The 20117-nt window shown below is 37.2% G+C and overlaps 1 protein-coding gene across 1 annotated transcript in view; it reads left to right on the top strand.

The window, feature by feature from the left end:
* Positions 1-18376, top strand: part of PPL (periplakin) — a 245798-nt gene extending 227422 nt beyond the window's left edge. Inside the window, exons 18-22 of the mRNA XM_044089065.1 lie at positions 928-1074; positions 1236-1319; positions 5532-5648; positions 6784-6876; positions 14550-18376. Of these exons, the coding sequence (XP_043945000.1) occupies positions 928-1074; positions 1236-1319; positions 5532-5648; positions 6784-6876; positions 14550-17219 (3111 nt within the window). The 3' untranslated portion in view covers positions 17220-18376. The remainder of the gene's footprint in view (positions 1-927; positions 1075-1235; positions 1320-5531; positions 5649-6783; positions 6877-14549) is intronic.
* Positions 18377-20117: the final 1741 nt, after the last annotated feature.

Raw genomic sequence — 20117 nt, 5'->3', positions numbered from 1 at the left:
CGTGGTTTTCGTCTCGCTGTTCTGGAAGTTGATGATATGGTAATTTGCTGTTTTAAAGGGAATGAAATATATATATATATATATATATATATATATATATATATATATAATCTACTTCAGAATGTTGACCATTCAGAATGCCGACTTTCATATGGCTGACACCATATGATCGACATTTCGAAAGACTGACATCCTGAAATAGCACCATTTACCTACCTCTAAACAAACATGCCCCCCTGCACCCCCTGCTACTTAAATATTCTCACTCCAAGATTGCACTACAGTGCAGTAAAGGGGAATCTCCCAGTCCCACACTGTAGCGGGATCTCTGCTATCATTTGTAGGAAATTTCAAACGTTCACTCAACATCCAGAACATGTAATTTAAATATTTTAATGTCTACACACACACACACACACCACATACATTATTTATCTCTTTACTTTTTTTATTTTATGCTCACTAAACAGCAAAGTGTTTAGTGAGTAGAAGAAAATGTTTATTTTTCTCTTTTTCTGTCCTTAGTTTACAACGGCTTAATATACTGTCCTGAAGCAGCAGATTTATTCCCCCCCCCAGTGGGCATTACCTGTATGTTAACAGCCTGCTGTAGAACATCTGTTCTCCAATCAGGATGGAGGTCGTCCATTCTCTAATGTATAATATCAGGTTGTCTTTGACCTGGCAACATATATTAGCTCTCTGAAAGTTCTGTAGTCATTATATAAAAAGTTAATAAGGTGATTTATAAAGTTCCATACTTACAATGAAGGCCGCTGTACAAAAGAATGTAAAGGTGCTTCCAGTATGCAAGGAAAGACGTATCACTATTTTCATAATTAATTATATAAAAATTCCTAATTTAGGAAATTGTACGAGGCTAGGATGCCAAAAAGCATATTATTCTTGTCTCTCTAAAATCCACAGCAGCATCTGCAGAAGGCTAAGACTGCTTATAACAGCTACAACAAAGGTTATAATGACATGAACAAATGGCTGGACACTGTGCCAAACAATGAACCCAAAGCAACAGACAGTCTTCAGCAAATTGACACCAAACTGAAGAACCAACGGGTAAGAAACGATTCCAGTATTTTGGGCAGGGCTGGGAAGTAGTGCCAGCATCTTGGCTCAATGTACTTTATTATGATGCAAAGAACAGTCAAGCACATTCTGAGTGGATTTTAGGATTTTAAACCTTTTTAAGTATTTTATTTTCTTCTTTCTTCCCTTAGCGCCTTCTGACAGACATTTCAAACAAGGAACCTGAAATGGAGAAGGTTTCAAGCAGTGCTCAACAATACCAGCAAGCTGTTAAAGTAAGAAAAATTTGTTTAACACAAGCTCTTTATGGTAAAAGCTTTTCATGGAGTTGTAGATAAAAGTTTTAGTTAACAGCAAGAAAAATGAGATAAAGTTTATTTCATCCTGTAGTCCCAGGTTTGATTTTCTCAGTTTCACTTTGCAACTGTGTGATTCTGAGCAAGTCAGCTAATCAGTATTCCCAAGTCACCAATGACAAGGTGCACTCATGTACCACAGTTTTACCTATTAAATAAATAAATGGAAAATAAGTCATTAAAATAAATAGGTCATTTAGCTGCTGCAAGCCATTAGGATCCAGAACGCTAGTAGGATCAAAACCAACACATGAAAAGTAGAGCTGCAAAAATTAAAATGATTACCTTGTACGTCCACAGGCTGTCAAAGTGAAACCTAATTTTAAGTAGAAAAAAGTTGGCAACATCTTTAGTTGCCATTTAGGTAAAACTCTTTGTTATTACCTGCCGATTGTCAAAATATAAGATGATAAAGAAAAAAAGTTTAAGTACAAAGCTAGTATTATTAGTAAATAACTAATGTGACCTCTATAGTCAGCACTGTACTGCCAAATGGTTTTCACCCACAGTGTTTATTTTACTGGAACATGATTAAAAATAAAACAATATTTTAGAATTAAGTTTAAAAAAAGAAGTTTTAAAGTTTAAATTAAATTCATGCAAACAAAGAAGTAATGCAGTGCAAAGCACTTTTAATGTTGTATTTGTTGCTGGTGTGTTTGTGTGAATTGTTCATCTCTGTACCCCTTAGCTGATTTTGAGATTTTTTTCTGGCATGCTGGAATACTTTTGATCTACAGTCTGATGCTTATGGGCTGTACCTGTGGTACCACACAATGAATACTGGACTCTGGGATACTTGCTTGCTTGTTAGGAATCGGCTATAGGCACTGCTTGTCTGGCCATCCCTTGCATATTTCCCTGTCAGTACAGCATAATCATTTTATAAGCATACTGTCACCACAAAGCTCCTCCATGCCGGAAAGAGAAGTGCTTATTTTTAGATATATTTTCATTTTATGTTCTGAATAGCTATATTTCCTTTCTGTAGTAAACTCCATGTGACATTGGAGGATGGCACTGATTGATTTAAGATGATGGGATAGGTGCTGTGCTGAACAGCAGGACCGGTGTGTAGAAATACTTGAATTTTTATTTACTTTGATAAACGGATGAGTACACTGGTACAAAAATACCTTTCAGCCATGACATGGGGGTTTCATGTGGTTACAAAACCTGTAAAATAAAAATTGGCAAATAAAATACAGTGGTAGACTGTACAGATAACCACCAGTGGGAAAGCAAACCCAACTAATTAAACTCAAATGCAGAACAAAAGATATAGATGGTGACATACAACACTTACTGGAGTTTAGAGTAACATGTATGCTGTGCAGAAGGCAGTAATAACATGTTGGTGAATTTATCCCCAGATAATTATTGGGAAATGCAGGATATAATTCCTAAAAGAAGGGAATCGGAGTAGCATGTGTACATATAGAGGTTTTAACTTAGAGTAATAAAGCAGAGAAAATTTATCAATAGTACCACAGGTGAAAGTAATGCATGTGACTATTGCAGCAGGATGAAAGACCCAAGACCTAAAAGAGTTCTATGATGCATTCAGCAAATAATCAGGCTGATGTTTGATTTTATGGTAGTTCAGTAATGCTAGTCGCCAGTGGGAAGAAAAGAAAAAAAAGTAATTTAGTAGAAAATACGTGGATATTACCATTATTTAAATAAGAGGAATAGTTATCTAATGATTTATTTATTCTTTTATTTTGCTTTTATTTAATGGGTTTGTTTGACTGGGTTTATTCAAAAACCCCTTTTCAGCAAAAGTTCAGGGAGAAAAGCTTCAACATATTGCAAGCATTTGTAAACATGCATGCATTCAGAAATATTCATGAACAGACATTAAATAATACACATGCATGTCCTAATGTTTGCAACAGCGATATTTAAAATCTGTCCCTATTTTTGGACCTTTGTCCCTCCTATATTTTAGGCTTTGTCCACATTTCTTGTGCTAAGAGGTTGAGAGGTATGCAGTACAGTTTTAAAACAGTTATTCATGCAGCTCTGAAATATGTTTTGCTTACACGTTTACATAAATATTTTTTTGAGCACTGACAAAAACCTCAGACAGTGCTTTCTGATATCTCTCAAGTGTAAAATACTATGGCAGTTTTTTGTTGTACCATTATAACCAGTAATACCCTTAAAACACACTGAGCTGTTCCAAGAGCAACCTGTGTCTTGTGAGTCACTTCCCAGAGTGCACCTGGTGTGGTGTCTGAGGAAAAGAGATGCACAAAGACCAAGCATGTGAAACTCTATATTCATTCGTTATGTAAATGGCTAGTGCAAGCTAGTCTGTTAGCATTTTAAAGCATCATGTTACCCCTAATAAAACAAAACAAAAAGAGCTGTTGAATTTTCAAGATCTTACATGAAAAATAATTAAACATAAGTCACTGTAGGCATGTGATAGAACAATGTGAAGAAAGATAAGATGTCCTAAGAGAACATGTAAACTATGTAATGTTAGTAACACCGAAGTAACTATGTAATGTTAGTAACACTGAAGTAACTATGTAATGCTAGTAACGCTGAAGTAATGGTGTGAAGATGAAGTTATACTATCAGGGAGTATGAAGACACTGCTGCCAGAAAATGTTTTCTTTTCATTTTTCTTTCTGTGCGTGTCTGTAATGTCAAGATGAGATGTTGGTTTGTACAGTACCTGATGCTGTAAAACAATAATGCTGGGTTTCAGAACTAAATGGTGAGTAGTTCTGACAATGTAAAAACTAGCGGAACAGGCTCTAGGAATAGGGTAAGAAAGGCTGGGTCATCAGTAACATTTTGATTAGAGCTCGGCACAGTATCCCAAAATGGACAATGAGCACAATGATACCAAGGGTTAGTTCTTAAAAAGCTTTTATGTAGGTCATTAGCATTGGGGTTAGTATGCGTTTCGTGCTTGCATGTGTATGAAATGATTGAGTCGAAACACTAGATACATTTGAGGGGGGATCTGGCTGAAGTAGTTGCCAGTGCAACATATTGGCAGCTTAAGTGAGTTAGAGACTCGGTCTACTGCTGGGAATGAATAATCAGTAGAAAAAAGACACCGGTTATACTAACCTGAGGGTGGTGGAGATTTTAGACCTGGATAGGCTTAATAAGATGAAGAGAAAATCTTTTTGACAGGCTGCGTGGGGTATGTAGCAGCTTTCATTAGTTGGCAAGCCAAGTATTAAGGTGGGTATATCCAGTGATTGAGGGTGTAGATAGGAGTATTCAATCATGCCCCATCAGCTAAGGATGACACCGTAGTCTGATCACTGACTGAAGAAGACAGGCCCATACTCCAGTAATGTGCAGAAAGGCTGCATAAGAGGGAAATAGGCAATTGCTCCATGTATACACAGATCATTGGTCAAATAATCACTGGGGGGGTCTTGGGAGCACTGGCTGCTTTTATGTTGCGAAGGTTAATGGTGGTGTCATTGAACAAAGAAGGGAGTTCACTGATTTGTGCATGTTGGGTTAAGACGTGGGTTAAGATGTGGGTTTCTTATGATATCTGACCTGGAAGCCAACTGAAGATGATAGGACTACATGCCATTTTCTATGTGCTTTTACAGCAACAGTGTTGGAGAGCCATAAATTGCACAGCTACACATGCATACATGCACACGTACGTGGGTCCTTTGCATACACGTTAGTACGGCGGTAACAGTGATGGTTATAAGCTGCTGAAATTATCCACGGTTAAGGATTTGATCAGACAAAGCTTACACATTTTAATCTGATTTTAGTATAAAAGTAGAGCCTTATATCTGCTAACAGCATGAGTTAAGGGGCTTCCCAATATGTATACATAAAATGCCAGCATTTCTTTATTATTTTTATAGAGGTAAATAAAAAAATTATAATGGGTGTACAGTGTACAGCAAGAAAAAAAGAGAGAGAGAGAGAGAGAGACTGGTATTTGTTTTTCAGAATTTTTGTGTAAAGAAAGTGACAAGAATCACATTTAACAAGCCCATTTCTTTGTCAATTTCAAGGATTACGAAATAGAAACTGAAAAGAGAGACTGGTATTTGTTTTTCAGAATTTCTGTGTAAAGAAAGTGACAAGAATCACATTTAACAAGCCCATTTCTTTGTCAATTTCAAGGATTACGAAATAGAAACTGAAAAGATGAGATCGGTTCTTGATCTAGAAAATGGCTTGGAGCCTCACACATACAAGAAGCACAAACCCCAGTCACCAGCTAATAAAATCAAGGAAGAGGTAAGTAGACCATATATTTAGTCATATGCATACAAGGTAGCAACTACTGAAACCGAGATGGCAGTAAGACATTGCCTGTTCACAAGCTTGTAAAGAACTAACGAGACATTAACGTGTTTCTCGACTGGATGGTTATTTTTTAATTCAAATATCAATAGTGTACATGGTTTACTGGTATACATGCATTTATGTATTTCAAATCCTTCATTTAAACAGGCAGTACAATGCTCCTTTGCTGATAGCCAAAGCAGCAAAAGTCAAACAATGGAGCCTTGCACTTTTACCCAGTAACTTGACCACAAGAGTTCCATGTCTGTTCCAAGAATGTGTCCTTTTACTGTCACAAAAAGAAGCAGTCCTGCTAAACACTACTGTGACAAAAAGAGTAGAGTATGAGATACTATAAAAGTAGAATATTCTGCCTGCTTAAAATCACACATTGTATGTAGAATACAGTAACTTCCTGGGATAGTTTAATGTTTTGTAAGCATAGTCCTATAAATATAGTTGAAGAATAAAGATGCTGTGAGTGTAATGGAAAGTTAATTATAAATAGGATAAGAGTCTGTATCACTTTATCGAATGCACTACTTACTGAACACCTCTTCATCAATCTCTTTTAAACAAAATCTTATTCCGTGGAATGATCGTTTAATCAAAGTTTTTCCCGGGGGGTACAGTTGGCCAACCTAGCAAACGCAACAAAAACAGCACTATTTAAAAACCACTCTGGTGAGGGGCTGTGCCCCCCACACACCCCCATCTAAATATACCAACTCCAAGATCATACTACAATGGGGAAAAGGGCAAATCCCCCAATGATGGCCCATTGCTTTTTTTCCCCCCCAGGAAAAACTTCACTGAAATGATCGTTCGGAATAAGATTTCATTTAATATAATTCGACAAAGAGGTGTTCCGTAAGTAGTGCGTTAGATAAACTGATAGGGACCCACAGTATAATGCAATTAATTTAGGACAACCATGCTGTTTTTTTCCAAGCCTCAATCCCAACAAAAAAAATATCCACTTTTAGCTTAACATTACATATCTCATTTGCCTTTGATTTAATGCATTGTTTACAGTCCCAGTGGTCAGACGTTTAGGCTGAATTTTGTTGACTTTATTTTTCTACAGGAAGCTGTCCTGAGTACAAAGTTCACTGAAGTCAATGCTGTAAACAAACAAAGGTTACAGAATCTTGAATTTGCACAAAATCTCCTGCAACAGGTAAGGGCAAACTTTTATTTCTGGAGAAATTGATATGGCTCTATTGAAATATGTTTGGTAAACATTTTAGAGAATTGTATTTGAATGATACATTTGGATACATCTTTTAGGACTAAAAATATTTGAATAAATTCAGAAATAGTCATCTACTGTAGCTTGAAATGAAATATTTTGAATGGCACTGAGGTCTAGGAAAGTTACTCTCCATCAGTTTTACAAAGCAGACTTGTACTGACCAACAAAAACATATACATCTTAAAATCGGCTTTTGTTTGTGATTTGCATGTTGTCCAAGAGGTTATTTTGTAATGTTGCTGGAAATTCAGGGAGCTGCTATTTTTAGCAAGTTAGCAGAAGGGTAGACAATGGCAGGTGGAAAGGAAAGACCATAGCTGGAGGACACTAAATGTTATGGCCCGATGGAAATGTTAGCTACAGTGCATTTGAGTTGTTATTAAAAAGTAAGTTAACGTAAATGATTCTTTCAAACAGTGCAAAAAAAAGTGAGAAATACAGAGAGAGTTTGTAATGTTGGGATGTGTCCAAAACTGACAGCAATAGGCTTTAGTGAGTATTGCCTCCTGTAGTAATAATGTAGTAGTACCTTCTACACTGTAACACTTCGGAAGTAATAATCTAGTAGTACCTTCTACACTGTAACACTTCGGAAGTAATAATCTAGTAGTACCTGCTACATTGAAACACTTCGGAAGTAGTAATCTAGTAGTACCTGCTACATTGTAACACTTCGGAAGTAATAATCTAGTAGTACCTGCTACATACACTTCGGAAGTAATAATCTAGTAGTACCTGCTACATTGTAACAATTCGGAAGTAATAATCTAGTAGTACCTGCTACATTGTAACACTTCGGAAGTAATAATCTAGTAGTACCTGCTACATTGTAACACTTCGGAAGTAATAATCTAGTAGTACCTGCTACATTGTAACACTTCGGAAGTAATAATCTAGTAGTACCCTGCTACATTGTAACACTTTGGAATTCCCATTTAGGAAAGATGGAAAAGGCTTAGTGGTAGTGCAAGTACATAATTATTGCAGATGCAGGGTAAAGCAGAAAATAAAGTTGTTTGTAGAATATTTGTACTTTTTGTTTGCTCTATTGTACCTCATGGATAAGCTGCAATTCCTAAATGATGTACTTCAATGTAAATCCAAGTAGACCTCCTTTATTTCTGCCCCATGTGTTCTCGAATTCTGCCATTTTTTTTTAACCACAAAATAATGTTTGCTAGGCCTCCTAGCAGAGTTGATTATGATTTTCTCTTACAAAGAAATTTAAATTATCCTGACTGTCAGATCAGTGATGAATCCATAATGTGAAACCAGTCTACTGTTCCTTACTGTTAGTGGACTATTGCTATTAAATTGATTTGCTTCATTTATCGTGGACTGAATTCATTTTTAGGAGTAAAAAAAAGTGGTGATGGACACAAAGATAACCATGACTTCAAGCCTACTCAGGCAAGGCTAATCTAAAATGTAGTAATTATTGTATCAAACTGAAAGTCACCAGTCCTGTTTTGAAGAATGCTACGAATGCCATGCATCTGCAGTACAGCCATGGATTGCAGCATTCTTAATCCTCTTAAAATTCCCCTACATTTTTTCTTGATGTCTGTTTCATTTTGGAGTTAATCTTTTCATGGACTTTATTATGAGATGTATTTTGGCATCAGTTTTTGTTCAGAGTACTGTAGCTCATGAAACTACAAACTTTTTTATAATTTTATGGTATTTTTTTTTTTTTTGTCTAATAAACACGAAGGTGACACAAAAAGAAAAACCTGCATAAAGAAGAGAAAAAAAACTACTCGCGGATTTAACCACTGCAAACTGAGTACCAGAACAAAACTAAATGCAATAAATGGGAACCAACAAGCAACAGTCCACACCAGCTACAATTCAAAGGATTTATTAAGCGCTTTCGTCAGCTCAATCACCTTTACTTATTCAGAATAATTGCATGACGAAAACAAAGCCATATTTATACAAAAATAAAATGACATGACATTATGCAAGCTTTTAGCTATTACATCAATTAAAATCAACGACCCTTACACACAAATTAAACATTTATGAACATATAAATAATAAATACCCTACTAAATAAAATGACTACTTATTGAAACTAACCAAAAAAAGACCGCTACTTTAAATAACTACTAATACTAATGTTGCATCGAGTCCTGGAGTGGATGTGGCATTAAGTTTGATTTGCCACCATAATTCTTTAAAATTAAGAACTTCCTCCCAAGGACTTCCCCTTAGATCTGGTGTAACTTTATCAATAACTAAAACTCTAAATGTATGATTTGGGTATTCTACAATGTGCTTGCTTAAGGCACTGTTTGTATTCCCAATTCTGATGCCCTGGATGTGCTCATAAATCCTATCTTTAAAACTTCTCTTGGTTTTCTCAATGTAAAACGCGGCACATTGACAGCAGAGTGGAGCATAAATCACCCCTTTTGTAATGCAAGAGTAATTCCCTCTTGCCTTCACCTTAAAACCATTAATGACCACCTTATCTGCTGAAACAATGTGAGCACTCTGTGCACAAAACCCACAAGCTTTGGTAGCCTTACGATATTCCTTCATTATTCGTTGTTGGTTCCATTTATTGCATTTACTCATGGATTTAACTCCAGTGCAGTCAGATTTAGAGAGTTTAAAATTCTAAGGATTTCTGTATTTAGATGCTGTGAATCATAAGAAAGATGACTTACTTAAAACCATATGATTTGTCTCATCTCAATGTTGTAGCTCCTCAAAAGTTTTAGTTTACTATGCAATTTAAATGAATTTTAACCGAGCATGTTGCCAGGCGACCTACTTCAGCTGCTTCAGGAAGTTCTACATTAAACTTGTACGATTTTGATTGATGGTGGTAAATTAAGACGAGGCCTATGTGGAACAACCCAAAAAAGCAACTTGAAAGTTGTGGGTCTGAAAGGCAAAAATGTGGAATTACTTTTCTAGGAGGCCTTATAAATATTGTTTTTGTATGCTTAGCAAGTGTTGAATATAGTTAACGCATCTGCTTTTTGGGACTGATGGTGGAGGGGAGGAATATTTATCTTTGGAACAGTATTGTAAAAGAAATAGGCAAACATGGGATTTACGTTGCAGTGGAGTGCCTTTCAACACATTCTAATTTTCTTTTCCTTTGATTTGCTGATTGAGAGGGCTTCTAGACCTGTATGATCCAACACCCGTCTTTGTTTCCCATATATCCTGCTGAAAACATCCACTTCATTAAAAATCTCCATACCATTTGTATCAAAATTATAACTGCAAAAGCACTGAATATTAACTTTCGTCCATTCTGAACAGGTAACTGCTACTAGTGCTTCAGAAATGGAAACCTCTCTCATTATAAGAAGAGCGGTTATGCCAGATGTCTTAACTGATTTATTGATTGCCAATGCGTGGAGTTCTTGCCAATGCGTGCAGTTCTTGCCAATGCATGGAGTTCTTGCATGCTGCTCCTGTCGTACTTGTCACTACCATTATATTTTATTCTTTGGTATGTCATTTATTGTGAACTTCAGTCAGACAGACTAGAAATAAATTTTACTAATACTAAATCAAATGCAAGAAGAGTTGCACCATCCTTTTAGGGTGTGGTTTGTCCCTAAAATGAAAACACATGATTATGCATGGTGTTTGTCCATGCTGTTGCTTCATTTCTGGATATTTCCTGAGGCCCCTTTTTCTGCAGTCCATTTGACCATCACAGCAGTCAGTAAAACTACTTTTAAAAGTATTTTAGTCCCTTCTCTCTAAGCTGATGTAACTTTAGAGGTAACATACTTAGGCACTGAGGATGTTGGGGCAGAGCCCACAAATCCAAGCTGCAAGAGTTGTAGAATTGTGCACTTTGAGAGTAATGAGTAGTTTGAGTAATGGTTACTGCTAAACTATATCAGTAAAAACAACCCCACATTTTGAGCAGTTACTTGCTAAAAATTAAGCTTTTTTTCCATTACACTGTAACTGATTCCAACAGGAAATAATCTGGCATATATAGACTGCCTTGGTGCTCTTATAGGTCCATAGGTAGGTATTAGGCTATCAGCCCAAGGGCCTACGTAAGCCTAGCCAGCAAGGTTCCCTAGCTTACACCACCCAATAAAGTTATTTTCCTGTGCCACTGTCGAGCAGAGACACAGAAGTGATCCCCGGGGGGTATTTCTATTTCCCATCCTCTCACCAAGATTTTTCTTGAAGAGTGCTAAGGAAGAACTTTGCTTGACATAGATGGGGTAGCCTGTTCCAGAGTATAGGAAGTCTCTGGGACAGGAATCTATTCCTCCAGCATGTCCTGTTTATTGTGGTAACAAGATTTAGGTCCCTAGAGCGTGTAGCTCTGAATGATTGGGATTTCTTTAGGTGTAGCATGTCTAACAGCTCTGAGTTTGGCTCTCTTTTTTTCTATTTCATCCGTAACACATCTTTGTAAATATAACATCATCTTCTACTCGTGTCAATCCTAAAGAAAGCTGCTGCATTTGTGTTTTATTCCAGTCATGTTAGCTGAAGAAAAGCTGTGGTCTATCAAATACACACATCTTGAGTATTGCAGCTAGGCTAATACTTGTGTAGCTATCAATAGTGCACCCATCAATCTTTTACATGCTGTGCTCTGTGCATTTCCGACCCTCCTCACTGAAAGCAAAATATTGCGGAAGTTGTTTTTGCAGCTATTACCACATACCATTTCTAAATGCTGAAGTAAAGTAGTACATTTTTAGACATAGATGAAGCTTAAGATTAAGATAAATCATGAATTTCAGGTTTACATTTCATAACCTGGACTATAACTTTGTCGTATGTCGGTCCACTTGGAGCTGTTGATATACAGTCAACTAAATTTAAGTTTTTTCCTGAAACAAAAACACCAATATGTGAACAGACCAAAAAGCCTTCCATTAATGCTGAAAAAATAAATCATGCTGACTTTTCACATTAAGTGAATGGACCTTGACCTTTCAGCCAAGTTGGTTGAACACATCACTTGGTCATAACCCCTCCAATGGCATTTACACTCCAAACAAAAGTTTTATAAAGTCTGCACCAATGATATACCTTGTAAACATCACAGCTGCAGTACTATTCCTAAATTGCCAGACAATTTCAAAAATCAATACTAAACAAAATGAAAGACAGTTTCCAAATTGGGAATTTTCATTCCAGAAGGTAGAACTTCAGATTCTTTCACAAATAAAGTGACTACCAACATCTGGGTCACAGGATAAAGAACTAATGATGTCACAGGCTTAGGCATTGAGGGGTAAAGCCTTGACTCTGACCTAGGTCAGCCAGGTTTGGTTAACAACTCTGGCATTTGAGATGGCAAGGGAGGATTGGGGATACCCATCGGGGGCGGGGGGACATTCACAGAGGGCACACTGTCAGTTTGATTTCCCTGGTGAAGGCCAGAAAGATAAGCAAGAGGTGCTACCAAGGGGTGGGCATAGCATCCTGCCGACGTCAACCTTGTGGAAGTGAGGGGCACTAATGCTGATGTCCATTACATGGTCTACCTTTGGGGTATTGCTGGATACATCCAGGGGTGGGAATCACTTCCAAGTAGTATTGTAATGCTGTGTCAAGATGGTTAGTTTCCTCACTGGCCCCAAATGTGGCACATACTTCAAATGGAAGACTGGTGACCCAGTGAATGAGGAGTAGAACTGGAGGAAGCCAAAAAGAACATAAAAAATGGCACAAGGCTGATCCTCTTTTTACTCATTGTCAACCTGACAGCTATAGTGTCAGGAGGAGACCAACCTCTTGGGAGACATCCAATGCTTGGAGAGTCTGGGCAGTCACACCTCCAGTAACCTCTATGCTTTATGAATAATACTGTACAGTGATTCCAGAACTCGGAGTTGTACTTTTGTAAGTGAGCTTCTGCCTGCTAGTTTTATGTCCCCATAACAGTTCACTAGGATGCACCATGGTGTCATGCCTGCTACTGCACCTGACCATGTATTTATCAATATCTATGCATTCAGAATGTAGAGCTGAATCATGTGTGTGTTGTATTACTTTTCACATAAACAACAGTAGTTACGTTTACAAGAGGTACTAGAAATTGCTTTACCTGGATTTTCTACAATTAAGTGTTTATTTAAAGCATTTAATGCGTATATATACTTGGTGTATATATTCTAGTCATAAAGGAAAAAATTACACAAAAATTAAGGCATCTTGCCCCCCCACCCAAGTGTGCATGTCTGCACACTTATGAATACACACACACACACACACACACACACACACACACACACACACACACACACTGCTGCACAGGCTACAACACTCCTTTCCTCAGCTACTTGTATATTCTAACTCTATGACAGGAGTATTTCAGAGTAGGAAGAATACTCTGTAGGTATTTCAGAGTATGAAGAATACTCTGTAGGTCAGTAAATTCGCACTTGCACATTCGGAGCCACTGTTCTATGAATCACAGTTGTGCTTCTCAGAATTTCAACAAGAACCCTTTGGAATGTGGGAGGAAACCAGTGTGTCCTGTGAAAGCCCATGCAGACAGAGGGCATGATATAAAGAATTTCCACGTAAAGCATTCAAGCCAGGAAGTGAACCAGAAAACAAAACGCTCCGCATCCATAATGCGGACTGCTGGATGACTGTCGCATTTAATTTAAATGTAGCATGTGACATGTTTTAGTGCACCTTTCCTCCTAAGGTTTGAGACGCACACTGATTTCCATCTTATGTGACCATTATCAAAAAAAAAAAAATCACTCATTAGCTCTAGAATAATCTGGCTTAATTGTAAAACTTGCCTAATAAATGCAGAAGGAAACCTTGCACTGCAAAGTTTAAAAATCATACATCTTTGCATTACATATTTGTAGCATTTAAGTATTTAAATTCTAGGACAACTAGCATATTTCACAAAAGTGAAACATGATCATTACAACTGCTTTTGTACACCAATGTACTGCATAAAATTATTTACATACATATTTCTAACTACAACACACAATGAATATACCTGTACACTACAAATTTTTTTATACCAGTTGTTTGCAAATACTCTTTGTAAGTATTTCTTAAAATGTCTCTTGCAGTGTATGTGATTGTATCTTTGTCATTACATTAGTTGTGTTTGCCATATGGTCCAGGTTCTGGCTGAAGTGTCATTAACCAGTCCACTTACCCAGTAAATAAATGATAAAATCCAGATAAGCGTAAACACTGAAAAAACAAGATAGTGCGATATGCTTTACACCTTAAAGGCTTGACAGACATCTGTAAGAGAGAAAGATGATGGGTAACGAAAACACCCTGAATATGGGGGTGATCTTTGTGAAGTTATCTCTTACAGATATTAAATACCAAAGAAGGGCCTTGGTTTTGCTGGCAGACAGAAATTAACCTGTCTTTTTTTTCTACCATAAACCTTCATCACAGGATACTTTTTGTTGTTATGATGAGGTTAAATAGTTACTATAGCTTTATTTTGTTGAAGCACTGTACAGGTTATGTATCCAGAGTATAAAAATGTGTGTGTGTTTACCATAAGCAGTGTTGAATTGAAAATGTTGGACAATGGATATTGATTGCTTATTCTTTTTTTTTTTCCCTTCTCCTGCTTTTCTTACTGACTTTAGAAACCAGAAGTTGAATTAATGCAAGAGCAGCGTGCTTTCACCAGTAGAGCAGAGAAACCTGGAGAGGATCCTTGGATGATAAAGAGGATGTTGGATGAAGAGATCCAGCGTAGACAGCAACTTGAGATGGAAATTAAATCTACACAGAATGAGATCCTAGTTTTGGAAACACAGAAACCACAGCAATCGGTCACCACTAAAGAATCGATTAAGAAATTGTCTGATCCACAACTGGAGGAAGAGTATAGCAAGTACCAGCAACGTGTAGCAGCAGAGCAGCTCCAGAACAAAGCCCTGCAGAATGAACTTGAGGCACTCCAACTTAAACTTCGCAGCTTGGAGAACGAAAAGGTGCAGGGAGCTCAGCAGTTTATGGTGAAGGAGGTCCTTCGTATTGAAAAAGACAGAGTACAAGAAGATGAGGTTCTGAGGCTAAAGGAGGAGTTAGAGAGACTAAAGAGGCAGAAAACCTCATATGAGAATGACCTTACTCTGATTCGCAAACGTATCACTATATTAACAGAAGAAAAGAGCAGGGAGCAGGAGAAAATAACTGAGCAGGAGGTGGTGAAGGTGCAGAATGATCCCCAGCTGGAGTCAGAATTTAAGATGCTTCAGGAAAATAGAGACAGAGAAAATAAGCTTAGACTACAGCTAGAAGAGGAAATACATATACTTGAAGAAAAACTCAGACGACTTGAAAAAGAAAAGGCCATGGCAGAAGAGAAAATCACTGTCAAAGAGGTACTTAAGGTAGAAAAAGATATTGCAGTAGAGAGGGATGCAATCGACCTCAGGCGGCAGTACGAGAGTGAGGTGGCTAATATCCAGTCGATGCAGAGAGAAAAAACAGATCTGCAAAGAAAAATTCAGCTGCTTGAAGAGGAGAAAGCAAAACCAATTGTACAAGAGAAAAAACGTGAAATTTTCCGACCAGACCCTAAAACCGAGTCAGAAGTAACTTCCCTCCGGATGACACTGCTTGAACAGGAGCGCAGATATCGAGACTCTGAACAGCAGCTGAAAGTCTTGCAAGATGAAGTCACAGCCCTGAGAAATAGGGGGCCTCAAGTGGAGGTCAAAGAATTAATTAAGGAAGTCATCAAGTACAAGACAGACCCAGAAACTGAAAGATTGCTGGGAAGACTCCGAGAAGAAATTGTAGATAAAACACATGAGATAGAAAAGTCTGAACGGGAGATTACACAACTAAAGCAAGAAATTGAGACCTTGAGGAATACCAAACCTCAAGTTCAGGTAAAGGAAGTTGTAAATGAGGTTCTTCAGTATCGTGAGGACCCTAAAACAAAAGAGGAGGTTGAGCGTTTAAAGGCCCAACTAGCAGAAGAGCAGAAAAAATACTTGGTACTGCAGAGAGAAAAATCTGAAAATGATGAAAGAATTCGATTACGGGAGATGGAGCTTTCACAGGTTAAGGAGAAGCTAGTTCAACAAGAAGTTGTAAAGTTAGAAGAAGACCCTGTAGTCAAGGCAGAATGTGATTCTATTTCAAAGAATATTAACAATGAATTGAAGCAGATGGATGCTCTTAGAGAAGAATTGCGCAAACTCCAACGTAGAAAATCAGAGCTGGAGCGTCAGCTAGAAGACTTACAGAAAGAGAAACAATCTCGCAGAGACACAGAATTTGAGATCCAAAAACTAAGGATAAGACTCACAGAACTGGAAGAAAAAGAAAAGTTAGCTAAAGAAAAGGTCACAGTAAAACAGACAGTAGTACTACAGCAGGACCCTCAACAAGAAAAAGAACATGGAATTCTTAAACTTCAGTTAGAAGAGGAGATGCATAAACGGCAGATGGTAGAAAATGAACTCAAAGCACTCCAAGAGAAACTTTATATCCTGGAGCAAAAGGAAGTGAAGGAGAGAGTAGTGTTTTCTGAGAAAGTACAAGTAGAGCGAGATCCTGAAAGTGAAGCTCAGATTCAGATACTGAAGAACAGCATTGAAGATGAGGTCAGACGTAAGCGAGAGCTTAACGAAGAAATCAGTCGATTAAATGCCAAGTTATCTGAAGCAGAATTTACAAACACCAAATCTTCTAAGGAGCTTGAGCATTTGAAGGAAGAAATGAGCAAACTGCAAATGGAAAATAACAGCTTTCAGTCACAGATCAGAAAGCTTCAGCTTAATATAGATATAACAGCCAAAGAAACGAAAGATATCAAGGGCGTGTCAGAGCTGGATAATTTGGTGAACTTTGAATCAAGGATTGTGTCTCTACAGCGTGAACTTACTGATCTAAAGCATATATCAAAAGAGAAGGATCGTGAAATTGAACAATTGCAAAAGCGCCTTGGTGGCATTAAAACTAAGCGAGAGCAAAGAGAGAATCATCTGAGACGATCTATTGTAGTCATCGATCCAGATACAGGCAGAGAGATGAGCCCAGAAGAAGCACACAGACTTGGCCTTATTGACTGGAATATGTTCGTCAATCTTCAAAGTCAGGAATGTGATTGGGAAGAGATTACAATTAAAGAAGGGGATGGCGAGTCATCGGTGCTCCATGACAGAATCTCAGGAAATAAGTTTTCCATCAGTGATGCACTAAAGTTGGGCCGAATAAGTCAAGCTCAGCTTAATCGTTACATTAACAAAGATATGTCCATCCAGGAATTTGCACTCCTTGTATCAGGCAAAAAATAGAAGCTCCCTATTGCACATTTTGACCTGATTCACATAAGTGTATATTTTCTCTGTAAATAGTCGTCTGAAAAAAATAGGCAACTGTTTCTTCACAAAGCCTGATCGTTGAGATGATATATTTATAATGTGCCTCCTCTGCAGCCTTTGTCCCTGAATAAAGCCACAGTCTTTAAGAGAAACTGCAGCGTGCTGTAAAATAATGTTGCTTTTTAAGCCACACCTTTTGAAATTATTTACTAAACCATCACAAGCTTATTTGGAGCAGGTCCCCAGAATACCGTATCTGGGCATATGTGTTGTATGAAGCAAAACTTAAGGGTTTGGACTTTTTTTTTTTTATATATTACACTGTGCGTCAACTCTATATAATGTCACCAAAGCCTTATCTGATATACCTGTCAAATTGTTCATAAGGTACACTTGAGTTTTACAGTCCAAAAGAAAGGTGTAAACTAAGCTGTATAAAATGCTTAAAGAACAGAAATGTTCTCAGGCTGCCTTTATTACTATATTTGCACCTAAACACTTACCAACTTTTTATTAATGTAATTTTACTGAAATGTCAGACTAGTTTTTAGACTCAGCCTCATTTATTTGAAAATGTATTTTGCTCGACTTGTACTTTATTTGTACAAAAGGTATTTATGTTAATAAAACCCTCGTGCAAGACCGGTTGTGCCATACTGTTAGTATGCAGACAGATCTGTATTTACAAAATGGTTTATGAATGTTTTGCTACTTTTACTTTTATTATTGATGTAAAACTGATCCCAGGATAAAAAACTGAAAGAAATATTCAATTACAACAATGCACCTAAATGTCGTTTTTGTGTGCCCGCAATGAATTACTGTCATATTACTTGCAAATACATTTGTAAAATGTTGTTTAAAAATATATGTATATTAAGGAGTTTCTAATGTTGCTCTTATTGTTTTTATAAGATGGTGGGAATTGGGATGAAAAATCTTTAACTTTAGGGGAAATGTCTTTTTCCTAATGTTTGTGTGACAGTGCATGATTGGATAAGAATGCTGTAGTTAATTTGAGAACTTTGCATTCTGAAACATGTAAATGTTTACTGAATTCCCTTCTGTAAAGTTGGTGTTCATAGGGAGTGTTTATTTATAATAAATAAAATATATGGTATATACATTTACTGCTTGCCTGACTCACTTGTATGTTTGACAGTCAATGCCTCCAGCTGTGCAGTTGTTTGACTCATTCTGATAACCTTAACATCTAATTTGTGTGTGTGTTTTTATAATTGAGACTATTAAGAAAATGCGCAATATTGAAGATACTATATTAACTGTTATAGACTTCAGTACTTCTGAGGAAAAACTAATATGGCCTTCAGCTTTACTTGATATTTTTTTTGCCCAATAAATGTTCATAAAAGTAAAGAAAAATGCATTATGTCCTTTGGGAAGCCATCCACTCTGGGGAAGTTGGGAACTACGACATTGACAATATGCCCCTAACAGTTGACCAAGTTGTTCCATATATAAAAGAAACAAAAGAGGACTAGGATTACAGCCGTTGTTCTAACCTGCCTAATGGACACATCAGATGTCCAGCTATTCAAAATATTTTGTGGCCTATACTTATCATAAATAAACTGGAAAAAAAGAATGAAATAAAGGGGAAATTCTTGAACATGCATTGATAGGCACAATATTTTCTTCATGTGGTTAGAGGCAATTTTGTGATTGAGGGATGGCTATCTCTACATTTGTTAACATTTGATGCCCATATAAAAAATTCAGCAAACATACCAGAATTGAACTGTACATCCCAGTCATTCTACAATACTAAAAGACACTAAGAAGCCAGTTCAAAACTGATCATCAGTGTTTACTTTAAGCAGAATTATTTAGCTGATATTGAGGAATGCTGAATTCCTTTACTTTTCCAAGTATCCCTTATTCCCTTTCAATCGGTAATCCCACCCCTGATGCAGAAAACATATCTTATAAAACATGCATGCAAGTCTATCAGGCCCCAGTGCACTTATCACATGAAGTACACTAGAACAGACATTGTGTCTGTGAGGGTAACAGATTGTAAAATAACAATTATAAATGGTACTAAAGAAAAACTCATAATCTGGATACAAAATGAACTATTCAGTTACTAATGCATGTCTTTGAGAAGGCTTATATAATCCATGCAGACCTTCACAAGGGCTGGATCACTGGCAGCTAGTGTCCTCTTCTAAGTACAAGGGGGGTTCCATGTGTTTGGCTGACATCCTTTTAGTTGACGCTTTTGGTTGAGTAAGCAGATGGTTGATAGGTGTGTAAAGTCGAACAATTCTCTGGGTTGGGGAATATTCCGTATCTTCAATTTTGTGTGGTCAGAGTTAGTATATATAATTATCAGGGGGTATGGGGGCACATCCCCCAACATGGGGGTGTAGGAGGCTTGCCCTCCTTTTAAAAAAAAAGTGTTTTTAATGTTTTGTTATTGTTTTTAGTTTTGCATGTACTGTTGTTTCTCAGTGCTTGTCTAGTAGCAGTCAACATTCAGGTTGTCAATGTATTGTGGTCTGCATTTTGCATGTTGACATTCATTTCTGTGGATGAAACAAAGGATAATACTTAGGCAAACAGAAAAAAATGCTCTGGCTTCAATCATGTCAGCTAATTCCCCACTTTTTACCTAGTTCACAGAAATATATCCTTTCCAGGGAAATGCTTGTACTTTCTATAATTTTTCATAGTGTTACAAGGAAAATGAAGCACTTGCCAGTCCATTTCTTGGCCGTGCTTCTGAATCCTATCTCTAGAGTCTGGCCACTAAGGACCTATTGTTTCAGAGTGGTCAAAACTAATAACATTCTAGGTACAGTTTATATATTGCTTCAGTACCCAAACTTTGAGGACAGCACTTCAATA

The sequence above is a fragment of the Protopterus annectens genome, chromosome 12.part0 (assembly GCF_019279795.1).
Source record: "Protopterus annectens isolate FY-2018-M chromosome 12.part0, PAN1.0, whole genome shotgun sequence".
NCBI classification, from domain to species: Eukaryota; Metazoa; Chordata; order Ceratodontiformes; family Protopteridae; genus Protopterus; species Protopterus annectens.
The sequence above is the reverse complement of the archived record's forward strand: the minus strand, read 5'-3'. Positions and strand labels throughout refer to the sequence as shown.